Source organism: Dromaius novaehollandiae, chromosome 1, assembly GCF_036370855.1.
Source record: "Dromaius novaehollandiae isolate bDroNov1 chromosome 1, bDroNov1.hap1, whole genome shotgun sequence".
Lineage (NCBI taxonomy): Eukaryota > Metazoa > Chordata > Aves > Casuariiformes > Dromaiidae > Dromaius > Dromaius novaehollandiae.
The window spans coordinates 22,010,837-22,034,338 of NC_088098.1; the positions used below are offsets into that span (position 1 = coordinate 22,010,837).

General features: G+C 36.9%; 1 protein-coding gene across 2 annotated transcripts in view; it reads right to left on the reverse strand.

The window, feature by feature from the left end:
• Nucleotides 1-872: 872 nt before the first annotated feature.
• The window catches only part of CPED1 (cadherin like and PC-esterase domain containing 1), a 153,016-nt gene continuing 130,386 nt past the window's right edge, over nucleotides 873-23,502 (reverse strand). The window contains exons 19-24 of one of the 2 annotated variants that reach the window (XM_026113527.2): nucleotides 22,041-22,177; nucleotides 12,820-13,040; nucleotides 12,456-12,557; nucleotides 12,165-12,252; nucleotides 10,026-10,172; nucleotides 873-4,200 (exon numbers count right to left, since the gene is read on the reverse strand). In XM_026113527.2, the coding sequence (XP_025969312.2) occupies nucleotides 3,973-4,200; nucleotides 10,026-10,172; nucleotides 12,165-12,252; nucleotides 12,456-12,557; nucleotides 12,820-13,040; nucleotides 22,041-22,177 (923 nt within the window). In that variant the 3' untranslated portion in view covers nucleotides 873-3,972. Of the gene's footprint in view, nucleotides 4,201-10,025; nucleotides 10,173-12,164; nucleotides 12,253-12,455; nucleotides 12,558-12,819; nucleotides 13,041-21,544; nucleotides 21,595-22,040; nucleotides 22,178-23,502 lie in introns of those variants that run through there. The other variant, XM_026113529.2, reaches the window with a different exon arrangement.

Here is a 23,502-nt window from a genome sequence, read left to right on the forward strand (position 1 = left end):
ATGCCCCACCCACTAAACAAATAAATTGACTTTGATGTCCTTTTAGTTTGCCAGAGAACAGAAAAATAAAGTCTTATATTTAGTGGTGTGAAAGAGATTATTCTAAAGAGTAACATTTTCAAATGAATACTAGGTGTAAAAACAGTATTCATAGCTCATTTTTTCAGTTCCCTGTCAAATATGGCTATTTGAAATGCAGCATTTCTGAGGACAAAGCTGCCATGACATTTTTCTACAAATAAGGAAATCTTTTTTATTATTGCCAGTTATTCTAAAGATATTTATTAGGATAGACTTGATCACAATGGCTGTCTACCCTGCAAGGCTGACACTCAAATCTCTGTGCAGCATTTATAGAGTTATATGAGACAGAACAATGAGTTATAACTCATTGGACAGTTACACATCATGTTACAGCTTCACCTAAAGTTTCTGGGATGCAACGAAAGCTGAGACTACTGCTTTCTTTGTAAGGGTACTTATTTTTGGCAGCATAGTTTTGGACTTACTACCTGTAGCTTAGAGCAAACCCCGGTTCCATTATAAACTTAACATACTGGTAAGCAAATAAAGCAAATTTTGTTGAATTAAGGAAATCTGTTGAAATTTGTTGCCCAGGCTGATTATTTCAATCCCTCCACCAATTCTAGGGCAATTCATGGCTGTATCAGGAGATAGAACTGATCTTGACAGTTAGGTCCTTTGCTATTTTCATGGCAAGTAGTGAGACTAAGGTAAATATACAGAAAAAAAATCCTAAATTATGTATCATTTCTAATGTAATAGGAATGATATAATGCTTATTCAGGCAAAATGTCATAGCAGATGTGATAATTCTAGAGTAAAACATTAATAATGACACATGCTTTCACTAGAATTCAAACATAGCAATTCTTTTATTGTCTTAGTCTGAAAATTTGAATTTGTATGAACAAGTGATACTTCCATGTGATTTAATCTCAGTCTCTTCTTTCACATAGCAATAGATACTAGATATACTTTAAAGTTAAATAATGAAAAATGTGCTTTGGTACCTTAGATTTAGTTTGTATTCCCTTTGTTTAGTCCTAAGACTACACAGATCATATATAGTGATAGAAAAAAATTATTCAAAGGGTGCATTTAAACAAAGGTCATTCTGCAAATGGTACCAATGGTTTGTAGACACACACACACACACACACACACACACACACACACACACACACTTATGAATAACTAAAAATAGAAAGAATAAAGGAAAATTTCAACTTCCTACATTTGAAATAATATTAAGATTTGAACAACATTAAGACATCTGGGTGTACAGCACATGTAAACCATCTTCGTGATGAAACTGGAAGTGATGAATTGCACATTTGCCTATATCAGCTATAGTATAACCAAGTCAGCTCTTTCCTTTTCATCATTATAGCTGATGCTTTAGCAATAGTCTTTAATTAAAAAAAAAATCATAAAAACCCAATTCAGGTCTTAAGAACATTTATGTACAGAAAATAACAGCAACAGCATGTGGATTTAAATGAGCTAAAAAACTTAAAAACAGAATTGTCATACACCTATCATTGATTGTCTTAATAACAAAGACATCTGGCTAAAATTTGCATGTGCTGATATTAATGGCATGATATTAAATCCTTCAACTTTAAGGTTATGCTAGAGTTCCAGATCCCAATATTATATATTATATCATTTGCATACAGTTATATTCCTCAGATAACAATACTGCTCATAACCAACTGCTGACATTTTCAGTATTTAGCTACAGTTCCTCACCTCTCTTCCATGTAAAGTTCTATGTCACGGAAAACGTCATACAGAAGTTCAGGGACATTCACTGTAAGCACAACAGCAGTGTATTATAGAGAAAAGGAGATATTCACGCTGTCTTACTGAATGTAATGTCATTGCCTAAATTAGAAGCTTTGTCAATATAGAGTGAGGTCTCCTAGTTTAGCTATGCCTGATCCTCTTTTTGAGGATCCTCTGACCATCTGGGGAAGCCAGACTTCTAATTTAGGTATCTAAATCAAACTGCACAGCTATTTCCCATCATATCCCCACATATTTTATCTGAAGGAGCAAGAATTCACAATACTTGAGATGAGGATACAAGCTGTGTGGGATTTAAGAATCTTTGGCAAATCGTAGATGTGGTGTCATGCGTTTCTAGTCCTTTTTCTTTATAGGGCAGCCCTTCCCTGTACTGCTAAGGCTAGTAAGATAGTGATTGGTTCTGCACTGTAATTCATTTCTTCACTGACATTGCTTGCCTCTTCCTTTCCCAAAGACAGCAGAAGCTAGTGGAGGGTTGGATAAAAAGTTGTGTAGGGGGAAGCATGCCACAGAGCCCTGTGGATCCTCCGCTAGACTCAGACTCTCCTGGTTCTGACTCCCCTCTCCAGTGCATGGGGTGGGAGAGCACTGACTTGAATGCGAGCTCCCTGACAGCGGAACTGGATTTTTATTCTTGAAGTGTTCTTTTGCTTTTTTTTTCCTTGTTAACTGTTCCTGGTGCTTTTTAACTGCACAAAGCCACACTGCTTCCTCTTAAGTCATTTAAGATTATGTCAAAGTACATCAGGACTTAGTTTTGTCAGATTTTTAAAAAGTATTTGCTCCCAGTCAGGTAGTCAGAGTTAGCTACAGCCACAGTCCCGATGGGGACTGTGCAGCCTTTCCCAGTCATGACATGGCCCGCACACTGCAATGGAAAATGCTAAAGGGACTGGGAGACCAAGCACAGCAATAATTGGTGGGGTTAACATGTTCAGAGGACTTTACTCTCTATGGCCATTAGTTCATCGCCCTACTGTTGAGCCTTTGCCATACTTGGTTTCCCACCGGGCTATCAACATTACGGCCAGGGATCAGCAGACAGACACCCTATGGTAGCAAAGCCGCTTCCTGGGATTTTACCCAGAGCAGGTGTGGAAACATTGATGACGTAGCTGGCCTATAGCATGAAACTTGTGTTTGGAGAGGTTCTGCCCCTGTCAAGCATGAGATGCAGAGCTTCCACCACATCATGTACTCCTTCTCATGATAAATTAAAAAACAGATTATGAAGTTCTTATGTGTGCTTGCAAAGGGCACTTTTCTTTTGTTTATGGTAGGAGCTTTATACATTGGCAATTATTTTATAAAAAATATCATTAAAAAAGGGCACCTCCATGCAGGAAAATACTTGTTTGGCTTATAGGCCAAGGCAGACACTTAAGCACATGCTAGACGGTCTTACTGAACATGGCTACTCTCCTAAACTGGGACCATAAATAAGGTTCTATTAAGGTACATGTGACATTGAGAAAGTTATAATCTGTCTCAAGTCTAAGTAACCTATTTCTACATTAGAATGTGCAAAAAATAGTGTAGCTCTCTCTTCTGTTCAATCTAAGATAGCAAGATGAGGTGTGGTTTCACTAAAAAAGCTAGAATTCAAAATTTCCTGTCCTCAGCAAAATGCTAATAGACTTTTTCAAACTGTGTAAACCAAGTGTCAAAATATAAAACATTGATATTGAAAGGGAACACGTCTACATAAAATAAAACACTTTAAAATGGAATGTAAACAGCTTCTAAATACAGTAAAATATTACAGTGACTCTATAAATAGAAAACTAGATACTGCTGAAGAGCTAAAGCAGTCCTTCCCAAATACTTCAAGTGTATATAGTTCTCTCTCTTTACTATCATTAATACACAGTTGCTTGAGCTACAGCTGTTCTAGCACTTGGCAACAGTTCAAGTAACTTCCCCTCTTCTCTCTTTTGCATTTCTCCATCTTCCATTTCCAAACCACAGATCTGCCAGGGCACATCTTGATTTCATAAAGTTTTAGGGAAAATGCCACATCTTCAACTCTGTTGGTATGGGTGCAACAATTCAAGGAAGTGTGTCATAAATTCACCATGGTCCCCTGTCACACGGGTAGTGGCATGTCTCTAGTCCCAGTGCTTCATCCAATAGAGGTTATTTGCTGACAAGCTTCCTTCTCCTTGCACAGAGCCTGCTAAGAAGGATTTCAGAATAAACTTGATTTATTGGACCTCGGACATGATATGGGGACTGAGAATTTGTTGCATAGTCCTGCAGTTGTGATGGCTTGCTTTGAGTACTGATATATTTCCCCAGTGTATAGTGCTTTGATAATGTCATTGTTATGTGAGGACTTTCTTCAGAGGGATTTGATTTCACCACCTGCAAAAGAAATGACATATGTGAATGTTTTTTACATGCACCTAGAAGGATACACAGCTGCGTGCACACAACTGTTGAGACAGTTCTCCACAAAGCAGGTGCTGATACTCTTACCTTGAGCAGCAAGTTACTTACAAACATTATTATAGTGGGACAAATTGTTGTGTTACATGCTAATTAAAGTGCAAGATCTTATTCACTCAAGCACTGAAATCTAAATGCTTAGCCACATTGTAATCATTTGGTTGATTCTGTAATATCTTCAGTGTATTAGACTCTATCTCATCTTCATTAAAGACAATTTGATCAAAACTATCAAATTCATACTTCACGACTTGCTTTTACATCTACTGTCAGAAAAAAATGAACTCAAAACAGCCCTGACTTGCAGGAAGTTTTAAATCTAGACAACGCTCTGCAAGTTCACAGCTCATGTCCAGATCTGATCCCAAGTTCTTGAGGAACCTATGCTGTGTCTCAGCTATGAGCTCTGCTAGAATTTCCTAGCTCTTGATGCAAGTTGTCTCAGCTCCATGTTGGGAAGAGAACTGGGCTATACCTTGTTTCCCCAAGAAGGAGGTTAAGGTGCATTTTAACAGATCTCTCCCAACCTGGATGTTTGAGGTGTCACATTGAGATAACCACAGTGTGGTTCAGTAACTTAGAGATAGTGCAGAAAACCTTCCTTCTTGGACTCCCAGACTGGGAATCCCTGGGATTACCATGTTTAACTGGTGTCAAATAATCAAACATTCACTGGACTGGAGAGAGAAAGTGAAAGATAGGCTCCTCAGGAGCCTGATAACTGGGGGTCTACCGTGAGATGCTCAAGGCCTGACCTCAATGCTTACACAATCACTGATGCAGAATGAAGCAACTTTAAGGGAGACTCAATCTCAGAATCTGGTACAGATGCAGGACAGACTATCTCTACTCAGGCAGTGGAAAATATAGCTACAGCAAAAGGAGTGCCCGGTGGCTAACTTATATTTGAAACAGAAAAAAATTGCTGACTTGATAGAGTTCTTATGTTCTTCAATTTTGCTGAAATAACAATCACAGTGCACAGTTGAAGGAATTGACTGTATTTCTTAATGAATATATTTATGCATTATGCAAAGGCATAGTAGCTTTTTTAGAAATACAAGGTATATTTAAGGTCACAACAATCACTCAGACACAATGTTCATATGTAATGAAACTCATAATAAATGGACAGAAGCAACTCACAAAATTAACTGTGAGTGAAGAAAAAACATGTGCAAAGGCTTGAAAGACTGGGCAGAGGGACTACGAGGGAGCTGGCTGAATTTAAAAAAGAGCAAGAATTAGCCATGTAGAAAATTAATATATCCTATGATCAATTTGATACAGCTAAGCTAAGAGCAGTTATTTGTTTTCATGCAATTACTGCAGGTTCATTTTTCTAAATTAGTGCCTTAGATCACATAACTGTTCTGAAATGATGCCACCTTGAACCAATCACCCAGACCACATTCCTGTTAGGCATAATCTCCAAGGAATGCAATCTAATGTTCATCCTGCAGCCAACCACTGATTAAGATACGAAAATTCTGACGTTGCTAGTTTCTATGTTGAGTTCATTACTTCATTGTCATTAAATTAGGGAATAAATCTGAATAAAAAACAGGTTCCATAAGGTCTTTTACAAACACTGGCCAATCTACTTTCTTCATAAGCATTTGAGAAGAATGAGGTAATTAAAAAAAATCATATTTGTGTGCATGCATAGAACTAGAAGTATGTTTGGGCAAAAAGTGCTAATTATGCACGTTTTTTGGTCCCAGATCAGTCTAATCACCCAATAAGTCCAGATCCCTTGGCAATCTGAGCAAAGACTGTAGGTTCTACAGATCTGCAGATTTCTATGCTATCACGGTATTGTGAGGCCCTCTGAAGTGTGTTGGTAGGAACCCAAAGAATTTATCAGGATGAATAGGGGTGACAGGTTTCTACTTGCTCAGCTAGCAAGAACTAAATGAGAACTTCTGAATGCATTTCAATTCTTGTTTTCTGACTGTACGGAATGACAAGTCCCCATTCCCACACAGCTGTGCTTTAGTTCAGATGTCATTTACAGAGGGGTGCTGTCTTCTGGGAGTTTAGGTGGTCATTTTTAAGAGAAAGAAAGTGAAAGTACAAAGCAATGGATTTAATCCTTCTCATCTGGCTTCATAAAACATGAAAAGTTCTGGGGTTTTACATAGTGTTCTTGGCTCTAGCCTCAGAGGCAAAATGCCATTTTCCTGGTGCAAACTGCTTCAGCACCCGATGAAACTCCATTTGGCAGAATGCAGAAATAAACTGATGACAAAACTATTAAAATTAATGAGATACCAAAAGCATTCAAGGACTTTCTTTTTATTTTTCTCTAGAACCAAGGCTCTTTTTTGGTGGCTGATGGATTCTCCTGGGCACATCTATGCCTCTTTCAAGGCACAGTGGCCTCTGAAGCCTCATTAACAACAACTCTGTGAGCCAAATTCTTCCCTGATCCTCCCCTGAAACATATATTCTCTGTTAAGATCCCTCAGACTGAAAAGCAAGGCCAGATCTGCACATGAGCTCATACAAAATGATGGAGGAGTGTGTGAAAAATGTTGATGACTGATCACGCCCTGCTGTTTTCCACCCAGTTCCATACAAAGCATCTAAAATATTTCACTTTGAAGTTCTCCATTTTGCTCAAAAGGTCTGTGGAAATGGTGAGCATCTGCAATGACCCATGAAGACAACAACATCTGGGTTCTAGACAAAAAAGGGTCAGTGTAACTGTTTGGGTGAAATGGAGGGAGGCATTTACTCCACAGGACTGATTATCCATTGCATAAATATCTGCTCCATGATTTAATCCCCCTTTTCCAGCTTCATTTAGACTGAGCAGTGTTCATCTCTCTCTAATGTATTGTGCAGAGTAGATTAAAGGATCAGTTAACTAAACATGTCTGCTGTGTTTGGTCCCACAGAGGGACAGAGGCCCCAGCAATGGGCTGCAAACATATGATAAGGAGTCAGAGGTGGAAATCAACTGTGACTGTCACACTCAGTACATGAGATCAGACCGGTCAGATAAAGCTCCCAAACCTGTGCTCCAACCCAGTGACCCCAGTACTGGAACAGAGTCCCAGCCAATTGCACCTGGTTGCTTTCCTCTCTGCTTTGAAAACACATTTATCATCCAATGGACAGTTATTCCTTTGAGACTGTCTTTTTTGTGATGTTTAAGGAGAATATTCAAAGCCTTACTGTTACTAATTTTTTTATTCTGCTGTATTTAAAGGTTACTGCTGTGGCTGACAGAATTAAATAGAATCCACTAGCTACAAGAAAATGGTCACTCTCACTAGGTAAGAGCTTGGCCAGCAGGCACCACAAGGACACTCTGGAATCTATGTCTGAATTTTACTATTGTCACCCTGAATTTTAATTTGTTTGTCTTAAACTATCCCTAGGTTCAATTAGCCACAGAAGATTTCATGTCTGATGAAGGAAATGCTATTTTTAGACCCTTGCTCTTCATGAAACTTTGAGGAAAGTACATCAGAGTTTTCCTGACATTTCTTCACAGCAAAAACTAGTGCTTCCACCTCATTCCTGGTGGAATTCCATGGCTAAGAGTGCGCCTTACAGAAAAATAGGCATGACTTGGCAAAATAAGCAAATGGCTTTTATTCTTCTCTTGAGAGATTCAGAAAAAATTTGGTGGTCTCTGTTATTTGCAGTAATTTGTTTTAACAGAAAACAAATTCCTAAAATCATTCTGGAAAAAAGGCTAACATTTCACTTGTGTGGTAGACAGTCTTTTTTGTTATTTATGTACTTTTGATGACTCTAATAAAAGAAATCTAGGATTTTCTCCATAAGAAATAACTTGTGGATTCCTGTCTCCAACATGATACATCAGATTACTTGTGTCATTATTCCAGTTGGTAATTAAACTCCTGAGATTTCTTTCCACTGGCAGCTCCTTCTAGACTCAAACCCCCCAGCTGACTGTGAAATAGCATAAATATATTGAGTCTTGGTTTCAAAGAGACATCTTTTGCATCCTTTTTTTCCTGCAATTGTAGCTTTTCAGTAAATTTCGTTGCATTCTTTATTTCTTTCTAAGGAAAGATCTGTGATCTCTCTTTTGATAGCACAGAAGAAATATAATCTTCCTGAAAGATATGATAGTTCAAGTTTTATCATCTTAAACAGATTTTGATGGAATAAATTGTAGCAGTTTCTTAGTTTTTTGTTAAATAGACAATCCATATTTAATTCATATGAATGAGGATTCTTGTAGAATCACAAGCAAGTTATTACTGTACTAAACATTATCTATAGAGATTCTAGAAGGCTTCTTTGTCCTTAGATCCAGTGAATTGAAGGAAGGGGTTACTGATGATCCCTGAGTGCATAATTTCAGTTTTCACTGAAGAAATGTTTTTTACTAGAACTCAGAAGGTAAACACCTGGAAAGACAGGCACCCCCTTTATTCCTCAAAACTTTTCCTAGTTTCCAAGGAGACTAATGTGATATTCATGGTTCTTCTTTAGGGCTAATGCCTCAGTGAAATGTTCAGATTCTCAGTGGACTGATCACTCATAACAGGAACCTAGGAACTGGTCTTTTGTACCAACAAGTTGGTGTCATTGGTAATGGTGGCATTGGTGATGCTTCTTTAACTATCAAATGCAGAACTACTATCATCAATCTTACAGCAGAAGATACCTGCTTAGTTGACTAACCAGAAATAACACTCCATTTTCATTCAGGGCTTCTTGCACTAAACCAGGGAAGCACTTCCTCATTCGTTGCATATAAGGTACAAGAAATGCAAAACCAAAACAAAATCTTCTTTTGCTAATGGGGAAGAGCATTCATATGAAAAGATACAGCACATACTCAAAATACATCCTAAAGGAATCAGAACTTTAAACATCTTGTTTTTCAAACTCTACTTTCTCTGGTTTGGCAACCTCCACGTTGATTTTGTGCCTAGATATAATAATGTGTTTGTTTATTTGTTTTTGATTTAATCCACGAACTCTTGTCATTTGTAATATCTTGTGAAGATTCCTAGCCAGAACTTTGAAGCATCAGAAGAATATGTCCTCATTTGCCCTAATCATGTATTTTACAATGTGCCTATTTCATTCATTCTAATGATTGTAAAATGGAACAAAGAATCTCTATAGACATTCAGAGAAAAAAGAAAACAGAAGTATTCACACTAATGAGAATGAATGACCTACCATCTTCCATTGGTATAGTCAATTATTATAACTATTCCAGATAACTCTTCCTCAGACACATGAAAACAAACACACCGCAGGAAGATAGGTCTTTATTTTAAGCTCCATTTTAAACATATCAGTGGTTTGATGGGAGTCTGCTGACCAGCTCTAGTCTGTAGTCAGGCAAGAAGGCTTAAAACAAACACCTGTGTGGCTGAGGTATGATAAACAGATAAACTGAATAGATCCAAAAGCAGTAGGAATATATAATGCACAGCAAATAATATGAGAACCTGGAAACTGTACATTATCCTTTTACACTAGTTACCTTTTCAGCAGAGCATGCTTCTTTTTATTGTGAGGCATTGCCATTACATCACATTTAGCCAGTCCTCAGGTCATGTTCCAGACCAAATGGCAAGTGACAGGTACCTTCATACCTACTGCAATCCCTGCGATTTTTATTCAGGCCTAACTTTGAGTCAATAGTGTGAACCTTGTTCGATACTTTTCTGTTTCTAAGGACCAGGCAGTTAAAATTTCTTTTAAATAATGAGAATGATAAAAACGTAAACTATTACCTCATGGAAATGACACCCACACTTCCCTTGCAGGAATTCTTTGTAGCGTCCCATCGTGACGACAAAGGTGTCAACAACTTCATAACCATAATTTTTTGCTGTATCCAGAATAACCAAGTTTTCATTCCATAAGTTTTGCACTTCTGTCTGCATTCCAGACAAAATATTGCAATGTTAAAGCAGTATCAGAAGGACTGTTTAAAGGTTGTATTCTACCATTGAAATGAATAGCAAAACAGTATTTCGAATAAAACAATTATGTTTTATTCCAGACATGAATTACTATAAATTAACTCAAGGAAATAGCTATCACTCCAAGATTTTTGTAGATTTTTGCATAAGTTTCTTAAAATGGGTTTTATGGCACAGAAATGGTTATAAGAAAATCATCACATTTTTCCCTTATTTACACAATAAATCAGGTTGATTTAAATAAGATTTAAACTAAAAATCTAATTACCAGTAATTGTAATTACTTTTCAGTAATTATATAGCTTCCTTCATAGGAAGATTTCAATGTTATTTAAATATAATTACTGGGTAACTGTTTCTTTATTATGTATTTATCTAATATGAAGTATAATTCAGAAAAAAATGTCCTATTGCAAAGTTGTCTGTTTAAGAAATGATGAAAATCTCCCTGTAAAAGACATGTTCAGCTTCAAATCAAAGTCATTGAGACTGTTGCTTAAAAAGGAGTGAAGTGCCATGGGAATCTTTGAAATGGTTATACTGAAGAACAGATTATTATTTCTCAAGATATTGCAGGAAGGCCACGAATAGAAAAAAGGTTAGGTATAAATTTGTTAAGTCAGTGTATTTGATGCTGCAGACAGAAAGGCTTTGAGAGTAGCTGGGGTAATCCACAAGTCCAGAGCACCCAAACCACATGGGTAATTTGGCATACAATTCGGATATTGAAAAGAGAAAGAATGTTGGGTACACACTGTAGCTGTTTTCTCAAGTTCTATGAAGTTACTGGGCAAGAAACTGAAAAAGGCAATCCTGGGAAGCCTTCTCTTTTCTTGCCTCACCTACCTTGTATCAAAAATTCTACTTCTTCCATCTATGACTTAACTCTGCTGAAAACTACAACAGGAGCTAAAACAATTCCTCTCATTGATTCCAACCATTTCCCTAATTTATCCTAATTTAGTCATCTGCATAAATTAGGGAAATGGGTGGAATCAGGAAGAAACTCAGTGAAAGCAAGGCAGATAGTACTAACTTAGAAAGAAAGAATGGGCAAAATCTAGTAAGGCAGTCTCAATAGCTAAAAGAATGGTGAGAATAACAGTAGATCACATATTGAATAAAGCAATGTGTTATGATTGCAAAAATAGGTGAATGCCAGTCTCCAATGTGATAGTATTGTATGCAAACTACAACAGCTAATTATTTTCTCTTTTCAACACCTGTGAATAGCTGGAATTATATATGAACCGTGATAGCCAACATTTACTCTGCTCTGTCCTCCAGCACTTCCCAGCTTCATATTTGTATGTATTCTCTGTTATAAATAGAGAATCTCTCCAAATTGTAAATAAAAATATTGAATGAGTTACACAATACATTAAAATGAGCCCATCTGTTACTCTGAGAGTCCTGGACATGATTTGAACTGACTGTAACATCCTATTAACATATAAATAACGGGCTAGACTCACTGCTACTTTCCAGCTGCTTTGTAATGTTTTGGCTTAATAGGTTAGTTAAGATAGATTTATGGAGAGCTGTGCAATATAGCTAGACCAGCAAATCTGATCTAACAATAATCATGGAGTAAGCCTGAGGAGGGTCTGTGCTCTATGCGGTACAAAGAACAATCTGCTTATCTCCAACTCAATTTCTCAACATTGGCACCAGGCTTAATATTAGAGGTTTTTTTAGTTCTTGGAAGAGCTGACTGAGCATGACATCTCTAACAGCTCTCAGATTATGGTGGAACCCATGAATTAACGGTAATTGGTTTGAATCTGCATCAGCAAGCCATATTTGCAAATACAAACATTATTCTTTCTTTGATCCACTTAAAGCTTGCTCAGCAGAAGTGGTAACATATTTTGACCAGACAGCAAAATTACTGCTGAAATGACAAGTTTTCCAAGAAAATGCACTCCAAATATACATGTAGCTTACCTGTGATAAAGAATGTATTCCATCCACAGGCAGGTGAAAGCCCATCCCTATAGATTTGATAATAACCAAAATATTTGATAGATTTTCCCTGTTTGGCAAATGAAAAAGAAGTACATGCATTTTACTTACAGACACATCAAAAGACACTGCAATTTTTTTCTTTCAAAATCAGTTAAGTGCACACCCGTAAGAAAACAAATGAAATGTTTGTATTTAAAATTTTTGGTGAAGTTGATTCTCATTTATCATACTGAGACTTGACTTGGAATAACATTAAGTACATAACATTACCTGTTCAACACCTTTTGAATAATTTGCAGGTGATTGGAATTAAGCCACTGAACACCACCTACAATTAATACGGTCTGGTCTGTGTTCTCAAGGGGACGTGATCTGAAACCCAGAAAGAAAAAACAACACATGTTGCCTTAAAACAGATGGCAAACATTTTAACTGCATTGCATTACATTTCAGTGAACTGTATCTGGCATCCTGATCAGAGGCCTGATGTCATTTTCTGCTATTTTTTAACCACACAATATGGTCTGCACACATTATACTTAATTGTTTACTGACTTTAATTGTAAAATCTGTTAAACACATTTGTGAATACAATGAGAATACAAACAAGCCAGCAATAGAGTTTATACTGTACCTCTGCAGCAGTTGTTCTAGTGCTTTCTCAAATGTTGGTCTCTCGTTTACACTCATCCAAAATTGAGGATAGTAGGAGTAACTGATAAATGTTTTCCCCTCATTGATATTATGATAGCATTTAACATCATGAGTCTTTTGCCATTCCTGAAGAGTCTCATTCACTCTTTCTATTAGATAGTACATCATTCCTCTGTTAGTTGAGTCACCTATGAAAAGAATCTTTGAATGGGAAAAAATATATGATTTACTTTTGGTAGTTACATACTGCGAAAACCTAATGCTTAGAAGAGAATATTGCTAGGCTGGAGGTTTTGTAAACCCTGTTCAAGACTGTTCAAGAAATCTGTCTGTGAGCTGCTAGTTTTCCAGTCCTGTCATCTCAATGCTACTATCTTCCTTTAGCAAAATATATTTGATTTGATTAAGAAAAAGCCATATTATATGTTACAAAGACAAAAAGTAAAGGTTATAGATGGCTATAGCTGCAGAGTTATAATTCTGTATTTTTCATCCTTCTTGCTCATTTCTTTTACTTAGGTTTATATTTACTTCCAATTGCTAGTACAGAGCCTCTATTGATTACTTGCAGTTTCCTGCTGTAGTTCCTCCAGTTTTTCATGGGGTTTGTTCCTATACAGTGTGTCTTGTTTAGTTTCTGTCTTCCATAAATGTGATTCATTAGAATTTAAACCAAAGTAACACACATACTGACGAATGCAGCAGCTACCATATTTGCAAAGAAATTGTCTTTTTGCCATTTTAGGGGGTAAAAGAGGATTATTTTGGTGGCAAAGACTCTGAACTGAGTTCTGGTGTGTGTGTGACATGATAATAAGGAAGCATTGCTGCCTGAAGACAGTTTGAAACTCCATCAGTATAACAGAAGTAGCTTCAAGCTTTACTGGGCTACTCTGAACTTGTGAAAGAATAAAGAAGCCAAATTTGGGGTTGATCCTATGCATTTTGTAGACGCATCTTACAAATCAAGCATTTCTGTATGCGGACACCACAGAACTTTCACATGCTTTTTTAATGCAATTGCCCTATTTTTAGTTGATAGGGCTGACATTTCCTCATGCTGAAGAGAACATGTAAGCAATGACAAAAGTCTGGGGGAAGAGAACCGAGGTTCACCATGGTTTGCCAATGAAACAGTGTGATCTGTTATCACCACAGTCCCCTCAGGCAGAAATGCACATACAATAACATAAATGTAAAACTGTGAGTCAGAATCCCCACAGAGCCATAACACAGTAACAGCCCTGTTTCTCTGCACTGCAGTATGATCCTTTTCCTACCTCCTCTGGCACTGTCCTGGGCTCTCTTTCTATTCAGGGCAGTTGGCACCCTGTAAGCTGGGGTTTTGTTGTTTGTTTATTTGGTTTGGTTTTGATGCTTTACCACTTCCACCTTGAATATTTGGTTATGCAAAGAAAATTTAGACTGTGCAGGATGACTCACGTTTAAGAATAAGTTTCCAAAGCTTTTCTCAGAGTTCTTATGTGGTGAAAATATCTTGCACTCTTCCCACTTAGGGCAGAAATGCCACAGTTTTGGAGACTGATTCCATTTCCCACCATGAGACTATTGTGAGTAAAAATGAGCCACAACAGTGTACCAAATAAAGTTCCCATAGTACAGAAGCAGTTTAAGATGAACATATTATGATCTGGTGGCAGGGCCAAGAAAGAGCATGATAGTGACTTGAACATCCCATGCCCTATCCATTGTCATCTGCAGAGAAGCCCTTGACAGACTATGTATGGTAGCAAATAAATTAAAATATGCATTGAGCACATAGAGATTCTTTTATCTCCTGTCCTGGACCTCTCAAAGTTGCTTTACAGAATAAATTCTCTAACAGCTGCTGTTCATGTTTGGATTACACAAGTACCTCTCACATGCAAGGGGATTTCCAATATTCTTCATGTTTTATTACAAGAAACCTCTTTAAACCAACTATACCATAACTCACAGTAGTCAAGGACTGGTTGGATACTCTCTCTCTTTCCTTCTCTCTCAGATAGAAAGATGCACGCAGTAATTTACAATGAGGAAGACAGTCTGCACTTACAATATGACCGAATGTACATCTAATTTAAAAGCAGTTCTCAGATATTAACATTAAAGGCTATCATTAAATTGTAATGTGGGTGAGGATATCATTAAACTGCAATGTGGATCAAAGCATTTCTGTAAATCATAGAACATCATTACAGCAATGACAAACAGGTTCTGCTAGGTTATGTGTCATAGAACAGTTGGTAGAACATGTTAGATTGTTTCTCCTCTACATCTAATACCATACAACACCATTTTGTTGTCACTGACTGTGGTAATTTCTAATTGCAGGGGAGCATATTCAGCATGAAACTGCATGGATTTGGCAGAAGTGGCATTTTTATTTCACTCTTCATTCATGACTAAGGTTCTGATAGCTGTTTTGTCCTTGTAATTGTATTTGGTCTAATCTCATCTTCCACTGAATTCAAATAACAGAACAAAACACTCAATGGTAAAAAGGAGAGATGAACCATGGACAAGGCCAATGGACATGATGCAAAGATGTCCTGTTTCACTGACACTGTGTATTTACTAGCAGTCTAGCTGTGAAGTGTCATTTTCAGTCTCAAACACTGCAGAGTACTAAAGACTGAAATTTAAATCATCATCCTCTTTCCCATTTTTCCATTATGTCAGAAACAGAGCTAAACAACTCCCCTCCACACACATTCAGTTCACTATTAAATATGTTAGCATTGTAGAGCTTTAAAATTTCTACACATCTGCACACATCTAAGCAGTAGATCCATGTGTGAGCTTTCAAACCTACACTGGGGCAGTCAGCTGGCAAGGTCTGAAGCAGAAAACTATCAGTGGGATGGCATTGTGCACACTCATTTAGAAAATCAGTACCAGGAGAAACAAGCTAGTTAAGATCATTTTTTACAGTGACAGTTCTAGTCCTGAAATGCCATGGTGCTAGGCACTACAAGAAATATAAGCTGGGATTTACAACAGTATTTTGGTTGTTACCTTGGTGTTCTGAAAGCATGAAGGGAATGATAGCAGTCAGAACAGAGGATTTTTAGACCTGTCAATATAACTGGAAGAAACAGATAACCTTGTGGGCCCAGACACATTTCTTCAAATAATATCACAAGACTGAAGAGAGTGCACCCAGCACTCTGACGGGGTAAGGTTCTTAGTCTTAGTTTTCACTCTAAGTGAACTTGTTCTCAGGAGGTAAAGCAGAAGGTAAGGAAATAGACTGAATTGGATACCTAATGCTACTGACTGCCTGCATGTCCAGCTGGGTATGAGTATATATATTCTTGGGAGAAGGTGTGGCTGAACAGGATGAGTCAGGAGCAGGACAGATGGCAACATCACGTTGGTCAGGAATTCAATAAGGAAATTAACATAAATACTCAGAAGTAGGTCTGCTATGAGAATACTTAAGACACAATATAAGTCGGACAAAGAGAAACAAGCCAAAGGAGATCTGTGGACATAGAGAAAGCCTGATCAAAAGTGTAGATTACTCTAAAAGATCTACTTAGTTAATTCTAACAACCATATTAACCTTCCGTCAAGAAGTCTTTGGCTGTTCAGAAAAGGTATTGGCTCTACCAGGGCCATTTCAGTCATTCAATTCTATTTAACTTCAGCTACTTCTTTCACAGTGAAATTAAAGCATCATTGAAAAATATCTTTAAAGATAGGACTGCAGGATGTGTAATCTATTCTCCCTGCTGCCCAGCCCTGATGGAGAGCTCTGAAGTTTTTTTGCTGTCTTCACTGGAGGATATCAGCAGTCACACTCTATATAGACTGTGCACACTGGAATTGTAAAGAGGATGTTCTCCCAAAAGTCCATCAGAGAAGATCTCAGATAGAAAGAAGGATGTGTAATTTGATGTACCCCTGGTTGCCTGAGGTTCACATGCATAGCACATCACCATCATATCTGCACACACAGAGAATCCACTCATCAGGGCCTTTCGGATACTCAATAATTTGACCTGAACTGTTGTTTCAACCATGCTGTGAGACATCTCTAAATCCTTGAAAGATAAACAAATTCTTCTTTTTCTTCTGGAAAAAAAATCCAGGTGGAATGACATTTCTAGCTATAAACAAACACCAGTTTTGCAAAGTGCCCTTGTGCAGAGCTAGTCAAGCACATTTTCACTGTGGTATGTAAACCATCAGAACATATCTTTCAAAGCATCCACACTTTGCAAGCCGGCTTCATTTTCAGCAAATGCTTGGAAGACCCAAAAGCTAAGGTAAGCAGTGTACAGCACCAGGAAGAAAGCTCATGTTCTTCAATTAACCAAGCGCTCCAATGAATCAGAATATAATCATTCAATATAATTGAGTGTGTGGTAGATATAGCAACATTTATATTATTCAGTTGCACCAACTTATTACAGTTCTGCATGTGCCATGTAGTATTTAATAACTATTTAAGCTAACGGCTCTGTCGATAATTTTGTATTTAGCTCTACAACACTCTTGAGCAAAATGATGGTTCAGGGGTTTAGAATATGCCATATTTCATTTTCTTTGCAGTTTGGCACAAGGCTTAGTCATGTGCTCTTCAGGTCAATGGGGGTTTGTCTGCAGGATGACTAAAGGATCAGGCATACATAAGGCTATAATTTTACTAGATATAGAACAACACTTTCATGCAGACAAATGTTTTTGGTGTCTTTTGTTGCAAACACTTGTGTAAAAAAAATCCATTATGACTTTCAGGCTTCAATAGATTGTGTAAACATAGTGGAATTCACTTCTTTAACCAAACCTATCATTATAAATTAACTACACTTAAGAAATTTAAACACCTATAAGTCCAAAATACTACTTAACCCTAAATGTTATTAAGAAATTGTAAGTTAAAATTCCTGTTTTAACAGCTGAATTTTAAGTACTTCAGCAAATATTGCCTTTTCATATTTCCTGTTCTTAATTACACCTGATTCAATGGTACTTTAAAGACTAAACTCTTACAAGACTAAATCATTTTTGAATGATAAACAAAATACATGTTTCCCTGCTATTGAGGCCAGCTTTCTATATACTGGTAATTGGACAACTAATTATCTGTTATTATCCCTTTCCTTTCACCTATTTTTAAAAACATTCAGTACAAAAATCACAGATTAAGATTATGTCTTAATAGAACTGTATAAATCTTACATCAAAAGCTTATTAACAATGGATTTGTTGAGCCACTATAATACTAATGTAATCTTTTTAATTATGACTGCCTATTTCCTTGATTCAATTAGGGCATACACGTGTAGTTCCTTGAGTACTCATATTTACAGAACAATATAACCTGCATCTTCTTGGCCATAATAAGAGTTTAAAATAGAGAAAAAGGACTGCAGATATTAAAGTGAACAAAATCCACTCAGCCAGAAATCACCTTAGACTCAATGCTTTAGAAGTTTCCTGTTTATCATGTCTAAAATACAAACACATGACTGATTAGTCTTGTTAACACATCACAAAGTAAAATAAGGTCTCTTACAAATCGTTTTTGAGAAAGGATATCCTTTCTCGTGTCTCCACCAATTCGAGTGTTATTGTTTCACTACAGGTGGTCTTTATGTTCTTATGAAACAGAAACAGCTCAAGCTCTAACACAGTTTTATATGCATACAAATTAAAATAGTAGTTAATGAAGATGTAAAACCAATTGGAAGCCATATTCAGGGTAAATTAATTTCTGTTATAGAAAAGGAGAATATAATTTTAGAGATGAGCTCTGAAGTACAAATAAATTTTAATACAAGACATAAAAGCAGCCTGAAGTTAGAAAACAAAATTTAAGAAACATCCTTTTGTAGGATTTATAGCTAAATTAGGAAAGAAATGCTCTGTTTGAATGACCATAATTTCATTTCAGAAAGATGAATAAATATATAAAAGAAATTAATGAGTAAGGGCCATATCTGAAAGCTGCATTTTTTTGTTGTTCTATGAAACACGGGAAAACTAGAATAACTGCACTTCAACATGCAATTGGTCTTAAGTGTACTGCATTTCATATTCACTTTCCATCTTATTCCATCAGTTGCTGAAATTCATCCACACCAAGGATACAGCACAGCAGTGGTTAACTTATTGTATGCTTCCTTTCACATTCATTAGGGTTAGAAGGACAAGCAGTTTTTTCTTCTTTTTTTGCATATAAAACTAAAAGGGGAGTATAAGAAAACAACCTGTGGTTATCATAGCTAGAAATTGGCAGTAACATAGAGGTTAACACCTCCTTTTCAAAAAAAAACAAAAAAAACAAAAAACCATAATCACAGACATTTATGGTGTTTACAAAGTTGTCTTGCGATGTTTTAGCATAAGAAGTGAAGCCCAGCAGATCAGCATCCTGAACTGTATTTTTGATTCAGGACAAAAATTAGAGAAGATAGAACTGATTCATAAATACCACTACTTGCTTTACCTTTGATTCCTGTTCAAATTTATATGTCTGAACTTTTTTATGAAGGATATTCAAAAGACAAATTCAGTCACGGGGGAGTTAGTATTTTGATGAAAGACATGACTTCATTTAACCCAACCACGCTATAGACATACATATCTCTGCTGTTCAGAGGGAAGATTGGTAATTATGTGGCATGTATGGAGTTCTTATTGCCTTAGTTTGGGATGAACTTTGAGCAGGAATTCAAACGCTGCAGGGTTTGGTGGTAAGAGAACAGGACCGGGACTGGGAAATCTCACATTTACTTTCAGTTCTGATGGAACAATTTTACCTCTGATGCTGTAAAATCTGAATCATGATACATGCTTCACTGGTAAAGGATTTTGAACTCCAGAGATCAAAGTTATACAAGCTGAATATTATAAGTGTGATGGCATAATACATAACACCGGAATACAGAGATACATAGATTACTTGAGCACATTTTGAGAAATGGACACGAGTGAATTCTGTTGTTTTCTACTTCTGCAAAGCAAATGGCAATAAAAATCAAATCAGGATCAAAAAGATCATCTCAGTATCCTTGCTTGGTTTGTTGATTCACAGTTCTGTTTTGCTCTCTCTTTTTTTTTTTTTTTTTTGCAATCTGCTTACATTCCAGCTTTGAAACCTTCTGCTGCTTTTAATAAGGAAACTATGATGTCATTAATTTGGACAGACAGTGACCACTGTAGTGCTTAAAGCCAAGGTATATAATGGTTTGAAACTAATATCACAAATGAGGAAATATAAATATGTATAAGATAGTTACCGAGATCTCTTATATAATAAAAATATTTTAATCAAAAGAATTATACCTTACTATGTGGTCAATAACTACCTTATAAAAGATTTAGTTTGCTTAAAGGTGTATAACAGCATACAATGTAACTGAGAGGCAAAAGTCTTTTTCAGTGAGCACCTGAAAAAAAAAAAACACTTTTTCTGTTACATTGCTCAGACTATGTAAAGTAACCCTAAAATTTGCCTTAACTGCAGACAGAATCAGGACCTTATTGTCCAAGCATGAGGACAATTCTTAATCATCCGATTTATGTATGAAGAAAGTCTCTCTGACTTCTTAAATTCTACTGATGTGAAGGAGGTGATCCAAGATCTATGATTACTTATTTTGGTGAAAGAAGCATAAATGTTATTCTGAAATGATTCACAAAGTTAATAGCACTGCAGTGCAACAAAAGAAATAATATCGGGGAAATAAAAATGCAGATATATAGGAGAAATTTATCAAAAGGGAAACATGCATTAGAAAATGACTTTCAAGGAATAAACTAGTTCAATGAACATCTGTGCTAAGACAAGAATAGTGTTCCAGCAGATTTCTACAGATCCATGAAGGTTATTAGATAAAGAGAGCCCTTTGCAAAAGAGGCAGAATGGGAAGCAAGTGCAATTAGTTTTACAAAGTTTTGTCTAATACTATGTTAATGTAGTTCAAGTAGGATCTGGTTCTCATTTAACAGTAGTATAGATCAGTGACTTCGAAGATTCAGAACATATAATGGAATCTGAATCAAGGAAACAACCTCACAAACTTTCATTTCATATACTGGGTTGTAATGGACCCTTAACAAATGTTGTCCTATTTTTGACACTGATGAATGTGAGTGGTCAGATTCAGGAGGTGGAAAAGTGAGCATAATCCTCCCAGCACTACTCTGGCAACCTGTAGTGGTATCTTTTTCCTCTTCTCTCTGTTTATTTTCTGATCGAAGGGTGCTTACTTACTGAGGCAGCCTGATATCTACGTAAACTAAAAATGAAAGAAAAGCTAGCAAACTCATTTATATTTTTTGATGGGGTCAATCTAAAAGTGTTTGTTTTGTACATGAGGGGCAAATCCATCTTCTCCCCCACAGTCAAATCTATACTTTTTTTAGCACATATGATAGGAGAAACCCAAAGCTCTGTAGTAATGGTGGAAATAAAGTAAAATGGCAATGAAGGACTTTGTGCAGGATGAGAAATGACCAGAAAAGGAGGAGGAAATGTTAATCAAAAGACTATTATTTTTGTATTTTTCTACATGGAAATTGTCTCAGATTTTACCAAAATGTCACTATTAATCACTATTTTTTACCTAGACAATACACTGAAAAATCTTCATAACAATTAATTACTTACTTTCTGGATACTTGTATCCTTAGCACTGTACCTGAGCCTCAGGTAACAGATCTCTGTCAACTGTTTTACAGTCATACCATGCCTATTAAGGAGATCGTGTATTTCCAAGTAATCACCTTAGAAGCTTCACTATAAGAAAAGAATGTGCAAGAAGACTTGGTAAGATTAGCGTGCACAAGCAATGCCATGCATTAGGTATGCAGCTCAGGAAACCAAACTTGCATGTAAAGTATAAGACAAACTGTAACAACTAAAGCAAATCCGTTCTTCATTCACAGTGCTTATACACTCACTACGATCAAGCACGGTAGGTTTAATTAGTAACCATGTACACCTTAGGTCTGGAAACTCCACTGGTGTGATCTAAGGTGTATGCTAAATGGCAGTGTACAAGTATGAGGTTAAATTATTGATAACAGCTGGTTTTCATCCCTGTGGATTTCCATCCAAAATTTTTTCTGGTTGTAAGTAAGGATTTTTTTTAACACACCAATCATAAAATTGTTTTTAAGACTTAAGGACACTAAATATCCAAGTAAATACAAGTGAATTCAAATGCAAAATCTATTACCTACCCTTCTGCCCTCCACACACTGCTGTAGTTCAGGCCTGGCTAGCACGGAATACTGGCAGCCATGTGGCTGCCACGTGATTTCCCTCCAGTCACAGGTCCTATTGTCAGAGCAGCTGAGGCAAGGGACAATCCACTGGCCTGGAAAACAGCAAAGCGGTGTCAGCATCTCCTTTGTGTTTCTATGAGTAGCCTTAATGTGGAGGAAGTGAGATATTCTCAAGTATTTTGTCATTGGAGTTTTCCCTACTTTTAATTCCCCTCCCCTCCTAGTGAAGAGTCTGTTTCCTTCTTCGGTGTTAATCCTTTTCCATTTAGCAAGTATGCAAGTTTTTGCTTTCTCTGGAGGACCTGGGAATGCTCCAGTTTGGTGGTTGTGTGTGGGTTTATTTCTTATTCCACTTTGCCTTTCTTGTAGCAGCTCATCTTTTCTAAACAGAAGAGATACAATAAAGGGAAAGCGCTGCGGTGAGGGAGGAAGAATGGGATATGAAAACATTTGCAGAAGTGTCTAAAGACAAGATTCATCTCATCTATCATCTAAAAATTAGGAAGCTGATCAAAGTTAGAGAGCCCCTTGACAGTGAAATGAAGCAAGAGAGAGGATGGCTTTCAGAAATTCTTACTTCTTTACACTGAGAAAATCCAGCCAACTGGCCTGGACTACATGAATGGACTAAGATGGTGAAATTTAGGTGAGATGAATAACCTGTGTGATTTATTAGAGCCCAATTCCTATTTTCAAAAATGATTTTGCAATTTAGGACCATAACATGAGATTACCAAAAGTGAGTGCATTTAGTCTTCTGTTACATAAGGTTGAAGGTAAATGGTTTAGTTGTTCTTATTCTCTAAAGCAGTTTAACTCCAAAATCGTTCTGGAAGTCAGAGAGACTTTGCTTCTGAAGGAACACAGAAAACCCAGGAGCTGCTAGAAAACACTTTTTCTAGCCCATATAAGTGTATGGTGCTGACAAGAGCTCCCAGTGTCTATGTAGTTATGCCAGCAAAATCTGCTTTTGCCTGTGATTGAAGGAGTTACACAAGGAAAAGCACAGAGATCATCAGATTATTGTATCAGTGCTATTCTGCCTTGCTAGCACAGTTCAGTTTTTCATTACAGCCCAGCAAACAGAGCTCCACCAGCAAATGTCTGCAATGTAGATCTGGCCTTAAAGTTTGTGATCGTTCTTACTATCAGACAGCAACTCGGTTGTGTTTTGTTACGTTTGACAGCAAACAGCAGCCAGAAGCAGAAAGCAAGACTACTGTTTATCAGCATTTATCTGGCAAAGGGCTGAGTGGGAGGCTGTGTGAAGCAACCCTCCAGAATCCCAGAGGCCTTCAAAGAGTCAGGTGCTACCTCAGGAGCAAGAAAATTTTCAGGGAGGTGACCTGCACTTGAACTGCGGAAAAGTCCTAAGCAAATATGTTTTGGTAAATAGCAGCATGAGTTGTCTTACCAG